Genomic DNA, 17,714 nt, shown 5'->3' with positions numbered 1-17,714 from the left:
TGGGTGACTGGGATTAATATTCAGGGAAGTGGGTGGAGCCTATAATGATCAAAATTCACCTGTTGATTTTCAAGGGGAATATTTAAATTGCTGCCATTTTTACAGTGTTAATAGACGATGCCTCAAACCTGCTACAGTTAGTTATTGGGTGCCTGGGGTTCAAATACTGGAGAGGGGCGGAGTCACAAACAGCCAATCTGATTCGTTTAATTTCTATGGGAATATACAAATTGACGCCAAAGCTCACAAACTTGATCATTGAGTGTTTGTGGGTTAGGGTTAGAAAAAGTGGGCGGAGCCAACACCAGCCAAATACATTCCCAGGCAATGCCGGGTCATCAGCTAGTATATAATATAGGAGACACACACAGTGATATTTGAGAAGTGAAATTAAATTTATTGGATTTACAGAAAGTGCACAATAACCGTTTAAACAAAATTAGGCAGGTGCATAAATTTGGGCACCACAAAAAATGAAATCAATATTTAGTAGATCCTCCTTTTGCAATAATTACAGCCTCTAAACACTTCCTGTAAGTTCCAATGAGAGGCTGGATTCTGGTTGAAGGTATTTTGGACCATTCCTCTTTACAAAACATCTCTAGTTCATTCAGGTTTGATGGCTTCCGAGCATGGACAGCGCTCTCTAACTCACGCCACAGATTTTAAATTATATTCAGGTCTGGGGACCGAAATGGCCATTCCAGAACATGGTACTTGTTCCTCTGCATGAATGCCTAAGGGCTCTTTCACATTAGACAACGCGTGCAGGAGCAGTTTCCTGCACGCGTTGAATAGGCTGCGGCGTGTCGTCGGGATGCTGCGGTGCGACACTGAGTAGTGGTGGTGATAATTAACCCGACGGGAAACCGCCGATTCTCAATGATAAAATGCTCCCGGGTGCATCGTACCGCAACGCATCGAAACACAGCGTCGGGTGTGAAAGGTAAAATAAAATCTATGGACTTTCATTATACCTTGGTTAACGCAAAGTTTCGACTTTGCGTTGAAACGCCGAAAAAGGGCTCTAGTGTGAAAGAGCCCATAATGGATTTTGAGCAGTGTTTGTGGTCGTCTTGGTGAAAGATCCAGCCCTGGCGCAGCTTCAGCTTTGTCACCGATTCCTGGACATTGGTCTCCAGAATCTGCTGATACTGAATGGAATCCATGCGTCCCTCAACTTTGACAAGATTCGCAGTCCTTGCACTGGCCACACAGCATGATGGAACCACCACCATATTTTACTGTAGGTAGCAGGTGTTTTTCTTGGAATGCTGTTTTTTTCCTCCATGCATAATGCCCCTTGTTATGCCCATATAACTCAATTTTAGTTTCATCAGTCCACAGCACCTTATTCCAAAATGAAGCTGGCTTGTCCAAATGTGCTTTAGCATACCTCAAGCGGCTCTGTTTGTGCTGTGGGCGGAGAAAATGCTTCCTCTGCATCACTCTCGCATACAGCATCTCCTTGTGCAAAGTGCGCCGAATGGTTGAACGATGCACAGTGACTCCATCTGCAGTAAGATGATGTTGTAGGTCTTTGGTGCTGGTCTGTGGGTTGACTGACTGTTCTCACCATTCATCTCTTCTTTCTATCCAAGATTTCTCTGACACTTCGAACCTTAACTTGAACTGAGCCTGTGGTCTTCCATTTACTCAATATGTTCCTAACTGTGGAAACAGACAGCTGAAATCTCTGAGACAGCTTTCTGTATCCTTCCCCTAAACCATGATGGTGAACAATCTTTGTCTTCAGGTCATTTGAGGGCTGTTTTGAGACCCCCATGTTGCTACTCTTCAGAGAAAATTAAAAAAAGGAGGGAAACTTACAATTGACCCCCTTAAATACTCTCTCATAATTGGATACACCTGGTCAGGGGTCACTGAGCTTACCAAGCCAATTTGAGTTCCAATAATTAGGTTTTGGAATCTTTTATGTACCTGCCTAATTTTGTTTAAACAATTATTACACACTTTCTGTAAATGCAATGAACTTCATTTCACTCCTCAAATATCACTGTTTGTGTCTCCTATATGATATATTTAAAGAATACCCGAAGTGGCATGCGACATGATGAGATAGACACGTGTATGTACAGTGCCTAGCTCACAAATAACTATGCTGTGCTCCTTTTTTTCTTTCTCTGTCTGAAAGAGTTAAATATGAGGTATGTAAGTGTCTGACTCAGTCCTGACTCACACACACTGTGACTACAGTGTGACCCTCACTGATCAGAAATTCCACTTTTTATCTCTTTCATGCTCTCAGAAGCCATTTTCTGCTAGGAAACTGTATTATAGTTGGAATTTCTAATCAGTGAGGGTCACACTGTAGTCACTTCCTGTCTGAGTCAGGACTGAGTCAGCCACTTACATACCTCATATTTAACTCTTTCAGACAGAGAAAAAAAAAAAGGAACACAGCATAGTTATTTGTGTGCTAGGCACTGTACATACACATGTCTATCTCATCATGTCACTTCGGGTATCCTTTAAAATGTTTCTAGGAGTTTCTCAGCAGCCATATCGCCAACAATGCAAGAAGAGAGGCAGAGCACACATCCTCACTCTAATCTGCCAGTATTCTGTAGTAAGAGCTGACAAAACACCATGCAGGAGATTTGACGTGACTTATGCCTGGTATACACCGTGCAACTTCCTGTCAGATCGATGGGTTGAATCAATATTTTCCGACAAGTCTAATCAGGTTTTGTATTGATTTTCCAACCAATTTTGTGCAGAAGTAATCGTAAAATTGATTGGAATCTTGATTGGACCTGTCAGAAATTATCAATTCGCCCCTTCGATCAGGAAGTTGCATGGTGTGTACCAGGCATTAGGTATCTACATAACACAGAAGACAAAGAACATTTACATAACGCTTTTCTCCTGGCGGACTCAAAGCGATAGAGCTGCAGCCACTAGGGTGCACTCAGCTGGCTGCACCCAGTAGACAGTAGCAGCGTTAGGGAGTCTTGCCCAAGGTCTCTTCACTCCTAGGTGCAGGCTTACTGAACAGAAAGACCCGAGATTCAAACCCAGGTCGCCTGTGTCAGAGGCAGAGCCCTTAAGTGGATCCGAGATGAACTTTTACTTATTGCATAATTGTGTTCCTTTCCTATAGTTTATAGGGCATTCCTCTAAACTTTAGGTAACATATATAGACAAGTTACTTGTTATAGTTAGTTTTTCATCTCGGATCCGATTTAAAGTGAACCTCCAGACTAAAAATCGACTTGGCAGCACTGAAAAGGCCTGGTGTTTCTTTAACAGTTTCACAGCATCAGAACTTTGTTTCTCTTATACAAGCCTCATTTTTAGCTGCACAGAAGAAAACTGCCCGGGCAGTTTTCCCCTTATGTTGTGCAAAGCATGATGGGATTTCTGATGTTTTGGTGGAATTTTTTTTTACATTTTGAATTTGACATTTTAAGCCTAGTGTGTGCAGCTGGGAGGGGTTATCAGGACACAGGACAGTTGGAACTGTGTCTCATGCTCCCTGTCACCTCCTTTTAACCAAAAAGATGGCAGCCCCATGAATCACAAACATTTGCCTGTTCTTTTAAAACAGGGTGGGTAAAAGATTATATTACCTATCTATTCTAATTAACATAACTAATGTAACTTAATAACAGTACCGGTATGTTTGTTTAGGCTGAAGTTCCCCTTTAACCACTATCCAGCCGCAGCACCATAACATCAGTGTTCTCCCCAGTGCTCCACCCGGCTAGATTTGGTGACCACCCAGCTGTCATTGGCTCAGCTCCTCACCTCCTCCTGTGCTGTAAGCAGAGTTGCCCTGCATTTTCATCTCGCCCCACCCGGCTACATTTTCATTTCACCCGGCTACTATTTCATGCCACCCGGCTGGAAACAAATTCTGGGGAGAACACTGAACATTATATCACGCTTTTCTCCTGGCGGACTCAAAGTGGCTGCAGCCACTAGGGCATGCTCTATAGGCAGTAGCTGTGTTAGGGAGCGTCGCCCAAGGACTCCTTGCTGAATAGGTGCAGGCTTACTGAACAGGAAGAGCAGAGATCTGAACCACGGTCTGCTGTGTCAGAGGCAGAGCCCTTAAAGGGAAGGTTCAGGGAGGGTGGGTAAAAAATCAAAATCAATTTCCACTTACCTGGGGCTTCCTCCAGCCCGTGGCAGGCAGGAGGTGCCCTCGCCGCCGCTCCGCAGGCTCCCGGTGGTCTCCGGTGGCGCGCCCGACCTGGCCAGGCCGGCTGCCAGGTCGGGCTCTTCTGCGCTCCAAGTCCTGGTACTTCTGCGTCCCACGCCGGCGCTCTGACGTCATCGGACGTCCTCCGGGCTCTACTGCGCATGCGCAGTAGTTCTGCGCATGCGCAATAGAGCCCGGAGGACGTCCGATGACGTCAGAGCGCCGGCGTGGGACGCAGAAGTACCAGGACTTGGAGCGCAGAAGAGCCCGACCTGGCAGCCGGCCTGGCCAGGTCGGGCGCGCCACCGGAGACCACCGGGAGCCTGCGGAGCGGCGGCGAGGGCACCTCCTGCCTGCCACGGGCTGGAGGAAGCCCCAGGTAAGTGGAAATTGATTTTGATTTTTTACCCACCCTCCCTGAACCTTCCCTTTAACCCAGGGGTGTTGAACTCAAATACAAAGTGAGCTGGTGTCTAATGGTCCTCCCTTCTCTATACAGTTTCCTGGTGATTAGTGCTTTCCCCGTACCTCCCCGATATGGCTTACCTGATGTTGTAGGACTTCCTCCTCCAATATAGCTTCCCTGGTGGTCTAGAGTGGGCCAAACATAATGCAAAGTGGAGAAAGCACTTGGGGGCCAAACTGAATAGCTCTGAGGGCCAGATTTGGCCCGCGGGCCGGAGTTTGACATATATGGCTTAACCAGTACACTATGCAGCCACTACATTATAGCTATCCTTTGTACTAGTAAGAACAGCTATATGGTTTACTAAACTAAAAAACAGTTCACACTTTAGTTTTAAACAAACAGGTCATAAACAGGACCACTGAACATTATACTTCCACTCAAACTGCCAGGCAATGTGCAGCGCAAGCATCAGGCAGCAGAGCAGGGACAGGTAATCTTCAAAGCAGCTACAATATAAATCATCACAGCTTTTCTGACAACTGCACAGATTGCCATTCACCAAAGCTTCTCAACGGAGCAGCACAGTATGGCAGCAAGTGACCAAGAGGACTTCGGGGGGCTGGAAGAAGCCCCAGGTAAGCTAAGTACACACTTGAGATAAAATTATTTGGAAAATGAAAGATCAGAGACCAATTTTAGCTATTTCCATGTAGTATGAGAGCCATACCTACACAGTCTATTCTATTGAGCTGAACTCCCCATCAGATAATCTTTGCAAAATGCTGCACACAAAGATGCTGTACACATGCAAAAGATCAGATCCTGCAAAATGCATTCATAGTCTACGATGTCTGCAGATCTCATGCACACCTTGTTTAATGCTGGGAACACACGTTACATTTTTTCACCCGATTTCCCGTGCGATTGATAGTACGAATCGAATCTCAACCAAAAATCGACAATAATTTTTTTCGTCCGCCTGCTACACACAGGTACGTTTTCTGTTCTGTTTTTACTATGTTCTCAACTAATTACGCCCTCTATTGATGACACTGCACTCTGATATGGCCACCTGAACGCCTCTATATCGTACACATAATCCAGCCGCTTCATCGATCCCGCCAACACATGATAAGATAGTAGTCATTTCGACCGTTTATTCTCAACATGTCCGATACTATTTCAATCGAGAACACACTCGATTCTGCCCATAAAAATCACTCAAGGGTGCTGAAAAATGTTCAAGTTCAGCTTAATAAAATAGACTGTGTAGAGTATGGCACTCATACTACATGGAAGGGGGTAAAATTGGTCTGTGATCTTTCATTTTCCAAAGACTTTTATCTCAAGTGTGTGCTTAGCTTTAAACTGGCATCTTTTATCCACTTTAGATACCCATTAAGCAACAGCTCAACAAAGCAATCACCTGCAATTTTTTTTTATTTTTTTTATTATTAGGTAACCAGATGAGCTGGTGCCCAGAATTTGTCCAGAACACAAAGAAATGCTGCTGAGTTCAGGGAGCGCTTCTAATTGTCACTCAATTCACAAATCCCTCTGAGTTCTTGATTCACTAACCGGCGCTAAGCCGGTTAGTGTGCCTTATCACTTAGTGGGCACAAACTACAGTGCTAACCTTATCTGAGGTTAGTGTGCCTTATCTGCAGTGTGCGATGTAGCTTTGTGCATCTTTTAGTGTGCACAAAGCTACTTAAGGGGCACTAAGTTCAGATAAGGCACACTAACCGGCTTAGCACCGGAAAACTCTTTTTTACTGCGGCGCTAACACCTAGCGCCAGTTAGTGAATCAAGCCCCATGAGTTCTCAGTTTCACACTGGGGCACTGTGTACCCTGTAAAAACAAGGCCCCAACGTGACGGAGGGGAAAAGTCGCATCGTGTGTAATGCATGCAGTGAAGCATAAAGTACATGAAACTTATGTTTCACTGTAACTATAAACGTACAGGTTTGCCAGTACAACACAGCATGACTTGTGTTATGGCAATGGACCCCCCCCCCCCCCCAAAAAGAAAATGTAATGTGAAAAGTTCCAATTACCCCCCAAGTAATAGGAATTACTTGTACAAGCATGGGAGAGGCGTTTTGCCTGCTGAGAGCTTGTATAAGTTACTCCTGTTATTTGCCTGCGGAATCAGGTAACATACAAAATACCTGTTAGTGGAGTATACAATAAAGTTTTTTTTTTCCTGATACAGACAATTCACGTCTTCAACAGGGAGGTAAGGCCAACACTACCTCCCATTTTTAAACTGTGCATCTTAAATTTTGCTAGCGCCTGTTTTGATCTATCAAGTGTGGAATGTATGTGTGTTGTGTGCTTCGGAGGGAGTAGAAACACCTGTCTCCCAGAGTGCATATCTAAACAGCCTAGGCTAATTCTCACTGGGAGTGTGGGATGACAAATATATTAATATATATAAAATTGCATACCCTCAATTGAAGTATTAAGTGTACTTTGTGTCATTACCCTGCCTATTTCACAGGAAACACTAATGTAGAGATTCTAATCTCAGCAACATGTTTGTAAACAAAGTGCAGAAGAGAGAACTTCATATAGAACGTATAACTTCATATAGAACGTATGACTGCTTCTCCCCCCAGCCCAGCCTCGTCACATTCAACGGCACAGATGAGCTGATCTGGCAGATTGGGTCGTGGGAGGTGAATGCCGAGGCCCCTCAGCCTGCACAGCTGCCGGGGGTCCTCTCTGCACAGCATTCGGTGCGCATCCCTCACATCGGGGCCGCCATGTGCAGCGATCCCGCCCAGCCCCCCGCCTGTAATGGGAGCCCCGCACCACCGCCACACTCACCGGGATTCCCTGCCCATGGCTCTCCGATCCACTCGCTCTCTACGTACACAATGCAGGAAGCGGAAACACCGGCAGACCACAGAGGCACAAACGTCGATGGGCGAGTAATAGCTGTGTTGCAACAGCGACACCTAGAGTCCAAAAGTGAATACGACCTTTCCAGACAGTCAGAACAGCCCATCAAGAATGCCTTCACTGTGCAACACTCATCTAAGCTAGTTCAGTACATGGGGCTCTTTTTAGCAAGGAATGGATCTCCCATAAGGAAGCAAGCTAGTTTAGTTTCTGGTGACTCAGCCAGTCGATGGCCACGCTTGTCCTCGATCACGCTCCCATCAGGGAAAACATCCTGTGCATGCGCAGTACGAGAAACTCATATTGCACGCCCTGTGCAGTATGAGATTCTCGTACTGCGCATGAGTTTCTCGTACTGCGCATGAGCCGATTGTCAACGATCAGATACAACTATTGGCATTTGGCCGCGCGCATCATCAATCACGGTGACGGGAGCATGATTTAGGACGCGCGCGGCCAAGTGGCCATCGACTGGCTGAGTCACCAGAAATGCAACTAGCTCGCTGCGGGGGACCAGAGGACTGGTTTGTCCAGGTGCAGGCACAGGGTGGCTGCAGGGGGCCGGTAGAAGCCCCAGGTAAGTTAAACTGCATTTTTTTCATTTAGTTTAGGTTCACTTTAAGGTGCCTAACCTTAACCCCCTTAGAGGTAACAAACGTTAAGGCCTTTTACACAGTAAGACATTGCATTTGATGAGACGCTAAGGTCACATAACGTGCCCCTAACGCAACGCATTGAAAGACTATAACTTGGACGTTATTTAGCCCTGCGTTTGGTGCGCCGTTTTCATCGCACAGTGATAGAGCGAAAACGGAGCATGCGTAAAAAAAAAAAAAGAAAGAAAACATTACTGAGCATGTGCAAACTATCTAACGCAGCTAAAAACATGTATAACGCATAGCATGCAGCACTTTCATTTAACGTGCAGCGTTAGACACCAACGCAACGTCTGCACTGTGAACAGCCCATTGATTTTTCATTGCTGTGAAAGATTGTGCGTTACATGTTGTTGTAACATGCGACTTTAACGTCGCACTGTGAAAGAGCCCTAAAGGGATCCATAAACCATAAAAATATATATATTTTCACTCACCTGGGGCTTCTACAAGCCCCCTGCGTGCCCTCGCAGTCACTCGTGGATCCTCCTGTCCCATGCTGCCACTTCTTTAAAGGACAGTGCTAATGAGAGGTGTATGGAGGCTGCCATATTTATTTCCTTTTAAGTAATACCAGTTGCCTGGCTGTCTTGCTGATCCTCTGCCTCTAATAATTTTAGCCATAGACCCTGAACAAACATGCTGTATATCAGGTGTTTCTGACATTATTGTCAGTTCTGACAAGATTAGCTGCATGCTTGTTTCTGGTGATATTCAGACACTGCTGCAGCCAAATACATCAGCAGGATTGCCAGGCAACTGGTATTGTTTAAATGGAAACAAATATGGCAGCCTCTGTCACGGAACAGTCGTGAGAAATGCAGGAGAATCGAAAAGATTTGCTCAGTCAATTTTCTGATCGCTTCTTGGTTAGATTTGCCCAGTCATTGCAGCAAAAGAATGACATTCCTTCTTTTAAAATACAGTTTTTTTTTCTCCTTTTACCAAATGGCAGGAAGCTTCAGCAGAAGTGTCCCAGGCACCCAGCTGTGCTAAGGGCCCATCCATCAGATAAGTAGCCTGACAGAACCAATTTAGAGGAAGGAGAGTGAGACTCCCCGGCCCCGATCACAGCAGGGAAGCCGACACGTAGTCTGCTGTCCTAGCTTCAAAGAGCCTTCACCTACAACTGACCTGCTGTTACTCCGAGATGTATATAATATTCCATAAACTGCTATATGTGTCATATTTCCTGTGTTGCCAGGCTGGCAGGCCCTCCAAACTCACAGAGCATGCCGGGCCTTGCCTGGCGCTGGTACTGAAAAAGTTTCAGAACATTCTGAGGAAAGGGCTGCCAGTTAGGCAGTTCGAAAGTTCCCTGATGATACCACAGGGGTCCTACCCCTAATGTTTGGTATCAGGCTGCTGGGTAAATCGGGACGGACCTGAAAATGTTAGTAAATCTGCCCTGACCTGTACGGTTCTGTGAGATAGAGCCCATATATGGTTAGATATGATTTTTGGTCCCCAGGGGAAGGGGGAGGACTCATCTCATGTTCTAAGGGGGTGTGTGGCTCCCGCCCTCACTCCCTCCTACTGGATCAGGGGTATGAGAATGGCAGATGACCCAAAATCAATGTCCTCCACTTTGAACATCATCCTGATTACATCCTTGCCAGCTTGAGGACATGCTGGCACCTGGTTTGTTTGGACTTTGCTACTGAACTGAACTGAAACCAAGAACTTTATGAGTTTTCCCAGAAGGACATATTTCCACGAACTCTAAGTATTTTCTCCCTTTTATTTTCATACTGGCTATTAATGTTTCTATAACTGTTGATTTTAATAATTTTCTGTATATATTAATTATTTATGTTGCGTTTTAATAAACGACGCTAACCTCATTTGTTTGTTCAGCTACCCTGCTATTCAGCCGCGCAAACTGAACCCTGACTTCTGAAGAGTCGCTACTATTGTTGCTAGCTAGACAGAATAGAGTGTGTTTAACCGTTTTATTTGCAGGTCTAGAATCAGCCAGTCAGTGGGCTCCTCTGTCCCATGGTAACAGAGGTGGTGGCCGTTATACCCTGAAATAGTGTGTAATTTGTAATTACCGTAACTCACAGGCTCCCTTCTAGTCGGTCTGCTGCCAAAATTCCAGCGGTTTCTGCGCACCGATTGCGACCACAGCTTGCATGGTCTGTGTGCTGAAACCGATTGGAAGGCATTGTGCAGTCTTGGCCACTAGGGGTCCTGTGACAGCCTCCATATCCTTCTCATTTCAGTTGTCCTTTAACTCCCCTGGAGGTACTTAATCTTTATTCCCCGTACTTAATGACTAACCGCAAACCCCCCTTCCCCCTCCCCCTTAAAAAAAAGTGCCTAACACTAATACTTTTCGGGCAGCCTAATGCCAATAGTTGTAGCTGATCGTTGACAATCAGCTACAACCATTACATTCTGTGTAGTAGCCACAGCTCTGAATCCACCTGATCCATCAACAGCATGCTACCACAAAAATGGTGATCCTTATTCAATCCTCGACCTACAATTTTTAGCAGCTGTATACCTTTAATTCTGCTTTCTGTTGCTTTGATCATGTGGTCTGAAAGCAAGGAGGACCGTCTTCAATCCCTTAGAAATCAAAATTGTTTGCTTTTCTTTCGTCCTCTAATAATAATCTGCTTTGTTTCCCTTAGGCCTGGTTCAGATCCAGCCACACAAGTAACCCAGGGAGAAGTGGCGGCTCCAGCTTCAAATTTTGGGGGCCCATGGCTGGCTGGTGGTGGGCCCATTTGGGTGATCAAAATCAATCTTTGTATGGCGAACTTTAGATATTTTTTGCCTAAGTCAGGTGATAAAATTAAGGCTAACTATTGTAAACATCACAAACAGAACTCAGAGGTTTTTGAGCAGAGCAGATAGTCCAAATGATGGTGCTATTATTAACCTCCTTGCCGGTCCAATTCCCGCCGGCAAGGAGGCAGCGCAGCACTTTTTTTTTTTTTTTTCAAATCATGTAGCGAGCCCAGGGCTTGCTACATGATAGCCGCTGAGTGGCGGCATCCCCCTACCCACTCCGATCACCTCCGGCGATCAGAGTAAGCAGGAAATCCCGCTCAGAACAAGATTTCCTGCAGGGCTTCCCCGGTCGCCATGGCGACGGGGTGGGATGACGTCACCGACGTCATGGACGTCAGAGGGAATCCCGATCCACCCCTCAGCGCTGCCTGGCACTGATTGGCCAGGCTGCGCAGGGGTCTGGGGGGGGGGCGGCTTGGCGCGGCGGGTAGCGGCGAATCGGCGGGTAGCGGCGGCGATCGCGTACCACACGCAGCTAGCAAAATGCTAGCTGCGTGTAGGGAAAAAAAATTATGCAAATCGGCCCAGCGGGGCCTGAGAAATCCTCCTGCGCAGGTTACCCCGAGCTGAGCTCGGGATAACCGGCAAGGAGGTTAAGTTACCTACTTCGTAATAAAAAATAATTTAGTGTATTTAAGTTAATAATAATTAACATAATACAAGTAATTTATAGTGTATTTTACTCTGGGACAAATGTACAGAATTAAATGTTTACATTTTGTGATTCTTTACAATAGTGGCGCCTTATGCTAAGTACTCACGAGTCACGATGCAATTTTCTGACAGATTTACTGTCAGATCGACTATTTCCAACATGTCAGATCTGATTACTGATCAATTTTCCAAACGATTTTCCATAGAAGTGAACTGAAAATCGATCGGGGCATCCTGCTGATCTCTCATGCATCAGTAGTGTCTGAATCGCTCATTTGAAACAAGCATGCGGCAAATTCAGTCAAACTTAAGTCAATGATCTGATCTGCTCCATGATTGTTAAGAGTCTATGACTAAAAGTATTAAAGACAGAGGATCAGCAGGACAGTCAGACAATGAACATTGTTTAAAACAAAATAAATATGGCAGCCTCCATATCACCCTCAGGACATGCATAGTACATAGAAAACTCAGAACCCGGCGTGGGGTATCAAAATCAATTTGTATCTCACTCTCTGTAGAGAGTCCTCATCATTGGACATGAATGCTGAATGGATTAAGGGTATGGATGATCTATGCGAAAGCAGCCTAGAGGGTTTAGATGAAAGCGCTTCTCTAACAGCCTAACGATAGAGGAATAGGTGGAGAGATACTTAGTTTCAACTAAAGTGAAGGGGGGAGTGACCTTGGCTTTCCTGGGATTGTATGGTGTACATGTACATGTATGTTTGAATGTAGGAATGGCTGGATGTATGAATATACTGTATATGGGAGGTAGTTTTGAGATATAGGATAGCTAGGAGTTATTTTTCTTTCTTTCTTTTTTTTTCTTTATGGTTTTGGCCGGCATAAATTGCCAATTATGTGGCTTTTGGAGCGACAGGAGGGCACCAAAATATTAAGGAAGATGGATACACTCTATGGCCTAGTGCACACCAGAGCGTTTCGGCTGTGGTTTGCGATCTGCTTGTGGGTGCGGATCCGCTAGGGTAATGTATTTCAATGGGCTGGTGCACACCAGAGCGGGAGGCGTTTTGCAGAAACGCATACTCCCGGGCTGCTGCAGATTTTGGATTGCGGATGCGTTTCTGCCTCAATGTTAAGTATAGGAAAACCGCAAACCGCTCTGAAAAGTGGCACTTCAGAGCGGTTTGCCAGGCGTTTTTTGTTACAGTAGCTGTTCAGTAACAGCTTTACTGTAACAATACATGAAATCTACTACACCAAAAACGCTTCACAAAACCGTAAAACGCTAGCTGAAACGCTGCAGAAAAAGAAGAAAAAGCGTTTCAAAATCTGCTAGCATTTTGCGGATTTGCTAGCGTTTTTTGGTGTGCACCAGGCCATAGTCTATGTTTCACATATATCTATGTAAAATTATGCACTGTGTAATCTCAAGATCTATCTTCTTTTACAAAATACTATTCAATTATTATTACTATTAAGTATCTACTTACTTTTTTCAAACTATGATGCGAACTCTACCGACCCAGGAGCATTGCTATGAAGCTCTTTATCTACGTCGGGCCGAACCTCTAGAAGGGTACTGAGTTGAAAAAAAATACAAAAAAAAATAAAAATTTGTATCTCACTTGTCTCCTTCTTTAAATCGAGCTCTAACGAGACATTCTCACAGTAGTATGGAGCAAAGAAACACACAAAGTTATTTGAAAAGAAGATGCAGACTAGACACCGTCTCACCGTTAGTTTATTGCCTTCATCAGCATTACAGCCATCAAAATGTGCTTCAAATGTACATCCGCATGTGCATCTGCTGGTCAAGTGGCAAGGGGAGTGGCAAGGGGAATGAGGTGAGTGCAGGGGTGACAGGACTGGCACTTCAGCTGTTTCATGCTATGCAGAGCTTGCTCACGTGCTTGTTCAGGCTCCTTACTTAGAGGTATTCAAATAGCAATATGCACCTTCCATATTGTTTCCCCCAGCTCCTCATGGTAAAGAGTCTCTTGACCCTAAAATCGGGGCAAAGTCTCCTTGCAAGGGGTGAGAGGATTTACTCCTCCCTATCTACCCGTGGGTGGAGACTAGATAAGGGGAGGAGTATGTTTAGTCCTGGCATTAGCATAGAATGTCAGAATTGCAAACCCAGCCAAGCAGATAAGATCTGTACGATGCAAAAATGCTTTATTTGCAATGCGCAAAACATTTTGCATTGCAAGTTATGATAAATTCCATCCACTATGTATTCAAAATAAATGAGCGTAGCCTCCCTGGTGGTAAGGACGAGTTAGCTTCGTCAACGCTGAAAACTGGCCTGGAAAGAGTTATAGTGGTGTATGTTCCTGCTGGCAGTAGGCAGATATTACAGTTTTAGAGAAAATTCAATTCTAGAATCTAATATCATACTGTATATTGCACAGAGAATGACACTTATTGCCACACTGGTCTGAACTCGGCCGTGATGGACTATAACGACCACCATGGCCAAGAGTTGTGCAGCAGACCAGAGTGTGTGCAGCGGCCCAATGATGATCCCTAAAGATCTGGCATGTCTGACCTTTAGCTATGCCCAAGCATGACCCAACGGCATTGTTCTTGGCACCTCCCCACCCGCTGGAAGCCGCTCCGTTCAGCCCAGCATGTGTATGGACCTTTAGGGCTGGTTCAGGCGGATGTCTCAATCACCTGCCCAGAGTCTCGCCAAATGCTTTTCTGCAAGTATGCTGAAAAGCATTTGTTGACTTTCAATGATGGTTCCCAGGGATCGTCATTTTTCATCCCGCAGGGGGACACAGGAGTGCAGCGCTAATGGACCCCAGAACGGCCAGACTCTGCTGCTTCCAGACAGTGTAAAAAATAAAGATCAAAATGCTGCTTTTGCATAAACAGCGGTAAATGATGTGCAAGTGTGCGTGTGAACTGGCCCTTAGTTGTTATACCACAGAAGAGAGATGTTTTAGGTAAACACAGTATTTATTTCTGCATCTGTAGATTTATTTCTTCATCCATATTTGAGGAGGATTTTTCTATTTGTGATTAAAAAGTTTATTTTAGAAATTTTAATTTAACTTATTGACATGATTTTGTATTTGAAACTTTTATTATACTCAAAATGGATACTAGACCCTTGCTTCATGGATTTTAGAAAGTTGCAAGCAAAAATGTTATGAAAATGAATTGAACCACTTTTTGCACAGAAATCCTGCAGAAATTGAACGCTAGGGAGGTTAAGCTAGGGTATGGTGGCAAGGAAGCAATGAAGATTAGTGGGGGTTATAAATAATTAAATATTACTTAAAGGAACACTATCGTTTAACATGTTGTTGTTTTTTTCAATTAAGATAGGAATTGTTTGGGAAGTGCTGGAGTATACATTTCACAGCTTATCTGTTTGTTTACTGTTATCAAAGTCTTTTCACACTTCACTGAAGGCAAGTCTGGCCAAATCTGATGGACTATTTCATCATGAGGGGAGGGGGGATACCCTCACACTACATCTGTTAACCAAGTGTGAGAAAGCTCTCACTGGCAGCTAGCTGCCTGTGTCTCTGACTGAACTCTCTGACTGAACTCTCTGCACAGCAGCAGAGGAAATGTAACTTATGTGCAACATAAACATTTGTAATTGTGTGTGAAACCTGGCACCAGAGGCTTTTCATATACAGTAACTCCGCAGTCTGACATGCAAAAAACAGTGTAATATTAAAAAAGGGATTCTCCTTTGCAAATGAAACATTCCAAAATCTACACACAATGAATTAAAGCTTTTGCCTCTGATATTTAACATGAAAAGTATGAAAATGTTCTTAGACATTATTTGTACATTGTCATTTTAAAACACTTGGTTTGATGGTGTTCCTTTAAAAAAGACTGCAAAGATGTCCTTTAATCAATTGCCCTAAAAACATATTTTTAGGGCAAATATTTAGGCCAGATATTAAAGAGAATCTGTATTGTTAAAATCGCACAAAAGTAAACATACCAGTGCATTAGGGGACATCTCCTATTACCCTCTGTCACAATTTCGCCGCTCCTCGCCACATTAAAAGTGGTTAAAAACAGTTTTTAAAAGTTTGTTTATAAACAAACAAAATGGCCACCAAAACAGGAAGTAGGTTGATGTACAGTATGTCCACACATAGAAAATACATCCATACACAAGCAGGCTGTATACACCCTTCCTTTTGAATCTCAAGAGATCATTTGTGTGTTTCTTTCCCCCTGTAGCTAATATCTTCCACTGAAGTGTCAGGCTGTTTCTTCCTGCAGAGTGCAGACAGCTCTGCCTGTATGTAACTCCTCAGTATGTGAAAGCCCAGCCAGCTCAGAGGAGGATTTATCCAGCTTGTAAAAGATAAGAGAGAAAAAAGAAGCTGCCCTAATCTAAATAATACACAGGCAGTGCACAGAGAGGGGCCTGGAGGGGGGAGATGCATCACAGAACAACAACACTGAAGAACTTGGCAGCCTTCCAGACACAGGCAGACAAGTCTGACAAGAGAGAGATAAGTTGATTTATTACAGAGATGGTGATAGTAGAACGTGCTGCAGTAAGCCAGAGCACATTAGAATAGCTTTTGGAACTTGTAGGATGATAAAAAACAGGATGCAATTTTTGTTACGGAGTCTCTTTAATAACCCTGTGCCCGGGATTATTTCCCTATCAGTTTTATACAGAAGCATTTGTAAATCACCACCACTGTGTTTACAGCTTAGCATAATATATTGCATGCATTTATAATTAATTCTCTAGTCAGACTTCATATTTTCTGCACAAAAATTTGACCTTGTGCAATATTGTATTAAGCTATGTATAGAATAGTTTTCCGCAGGGTTTGATATTCCTGGCTGTTCTCTATTGTATTGCCAAAAGTCCCCCCCCCCTCCCCCCTTCCGAACACGTGCTGCACAACAGCTAAGCTGAGCACTGTGTTCACATGCTGATATGTGCAGAAGGGTGCTGCTCATGCTTTGTACATCTGACATCCATCATGTGTCCTCTGCAGGCTTAAAGGGAACTTAAATTGGGAAGAAAAAAAACGAGATTGACTTACCTGGGGCTTCTCCCTGCAGCCTCCCTGTGCCCACGGCATCACTGAGCGATCCTCCAGTCCCCCACAGTGCCTGTCTTTCGGCCGGGCAACTCGACGAGTTGATAGCCACTGCACATGCGTGGCCATAGCCGCTGCTTCCTCAACCATGCTCCCATTGCCAGGAGCGTTCTGCACATGCGCAGTAGAGATTTCGTGCAGGAGAAGGAGAGGAGACCGGTACTGCAATCAGCTATTTATTCCATAGTGTGGCACATTACAGAGCAAAAACACAATTAGTGCAAGCATGCGACATACCAGTGTAAGAAGCCGTGTGGGTGGCGGTGGGTGCTGGGCACTGTTAGCCTGGGACTCCTCCCCAGGGAGGAATCCCAGACGGAGCCGCAGATGAACGCAGGAACGCTGCTGTGATAGACTGGAGGATAGTGGGAAAAATCAATTTTTTGAACTAGCTAGTTCTCATACCACAGATTTTTTTCATTGTAGTAGTTGGGACCACTTGGTGTGACCTCAGTCTTTAAGGTAGCTTCACCCGGATGTGTGCTCTGGTCATTTTAATTAATAATTTTGTATTGTGGTGAATAATAAAGTATTTTGTATTTTATGATAACTTTCCTCCTCCCATTTCCAATACTGTAGGGGTAGCCCAGCTGAATCGGTGATTCGTGTACAATACGGGTGTCGGTGGAGGTTTACTCATGTAAAGTTGTTGATGCGCTGATGCGATATAAAGGACTTTGTGAATTACTTGTGGCGGAACTCAGCCATCAATATATTAGCAAACCAACGTTTTCACCAAATCCGCGTTTAGTACATTTTAGCAGTACTTTGCTGTGCATATACTCTGTTGCTTATTGATTTGTAACATAGACTGTAACCGCAAGCTGAATTACCGCCATATACAGTTTTTTAAAAATTGTGGGTTTCATATTATAGGGCCCTTAAATTGGTGTGAGTGCTTGAATAATAATATAAAGGTGTAGCTCATCAGCTGACTCCGTTTAGGTCATTAAATTTGCAAACAACACAACTATCATCGGTTTCATTGAACATCAATGGAGAGCATGCTCACCACAGAGAGACTGAGAGATTCTGCAACTGGTGCGTG

General features: G+C 44.4%; 1 protein-coding gene across 1 annotated transcript in view; it reads right to left on the bottom strand.

Annotated features, from left to right (window-relative positions):
* The window catches only part of DDX46 (DEAD-box helicase 46), a 99,309-nt gene extending 91,823 nt beyond the window's left edge, over positions 1 to 7,486 (bottom strand). The window contains exon 1 of the mRNA XM_068277931.1: positions 7,411 to 7,486. Coding sequence (XP_068134032.1) covers positions 7,411 to 7,427 — 17 coding nt within the window. The 5' untranslated portion in view covers positions 7,428 to 7,486. The remainder of the gene's footprint in view (positions 1 to 7,410) is intronic.
* Positions 7,487 to 17,714: the final 10,228 nt, after the last annotated feature.

This window comes from Hyperolius riggenbachi, chromosome 3, assembly GCF_040937935.1.
Source record: "Hyperolius riggenbachi isolate aHypRig1 chromosome 3, aHypRig1.pri, whole genome shotgun sequence".
NCBI lineage: Eukaryota > Metazoa > Chordata > Amphibia > Anura > Hyperoliidae > Hyperolius > Hyperolius riggenbachi.
Note: the sequence above shows the minus strand (reverse complement) of the source record. Positions and strands in the feature narration are given on the sequence as shown.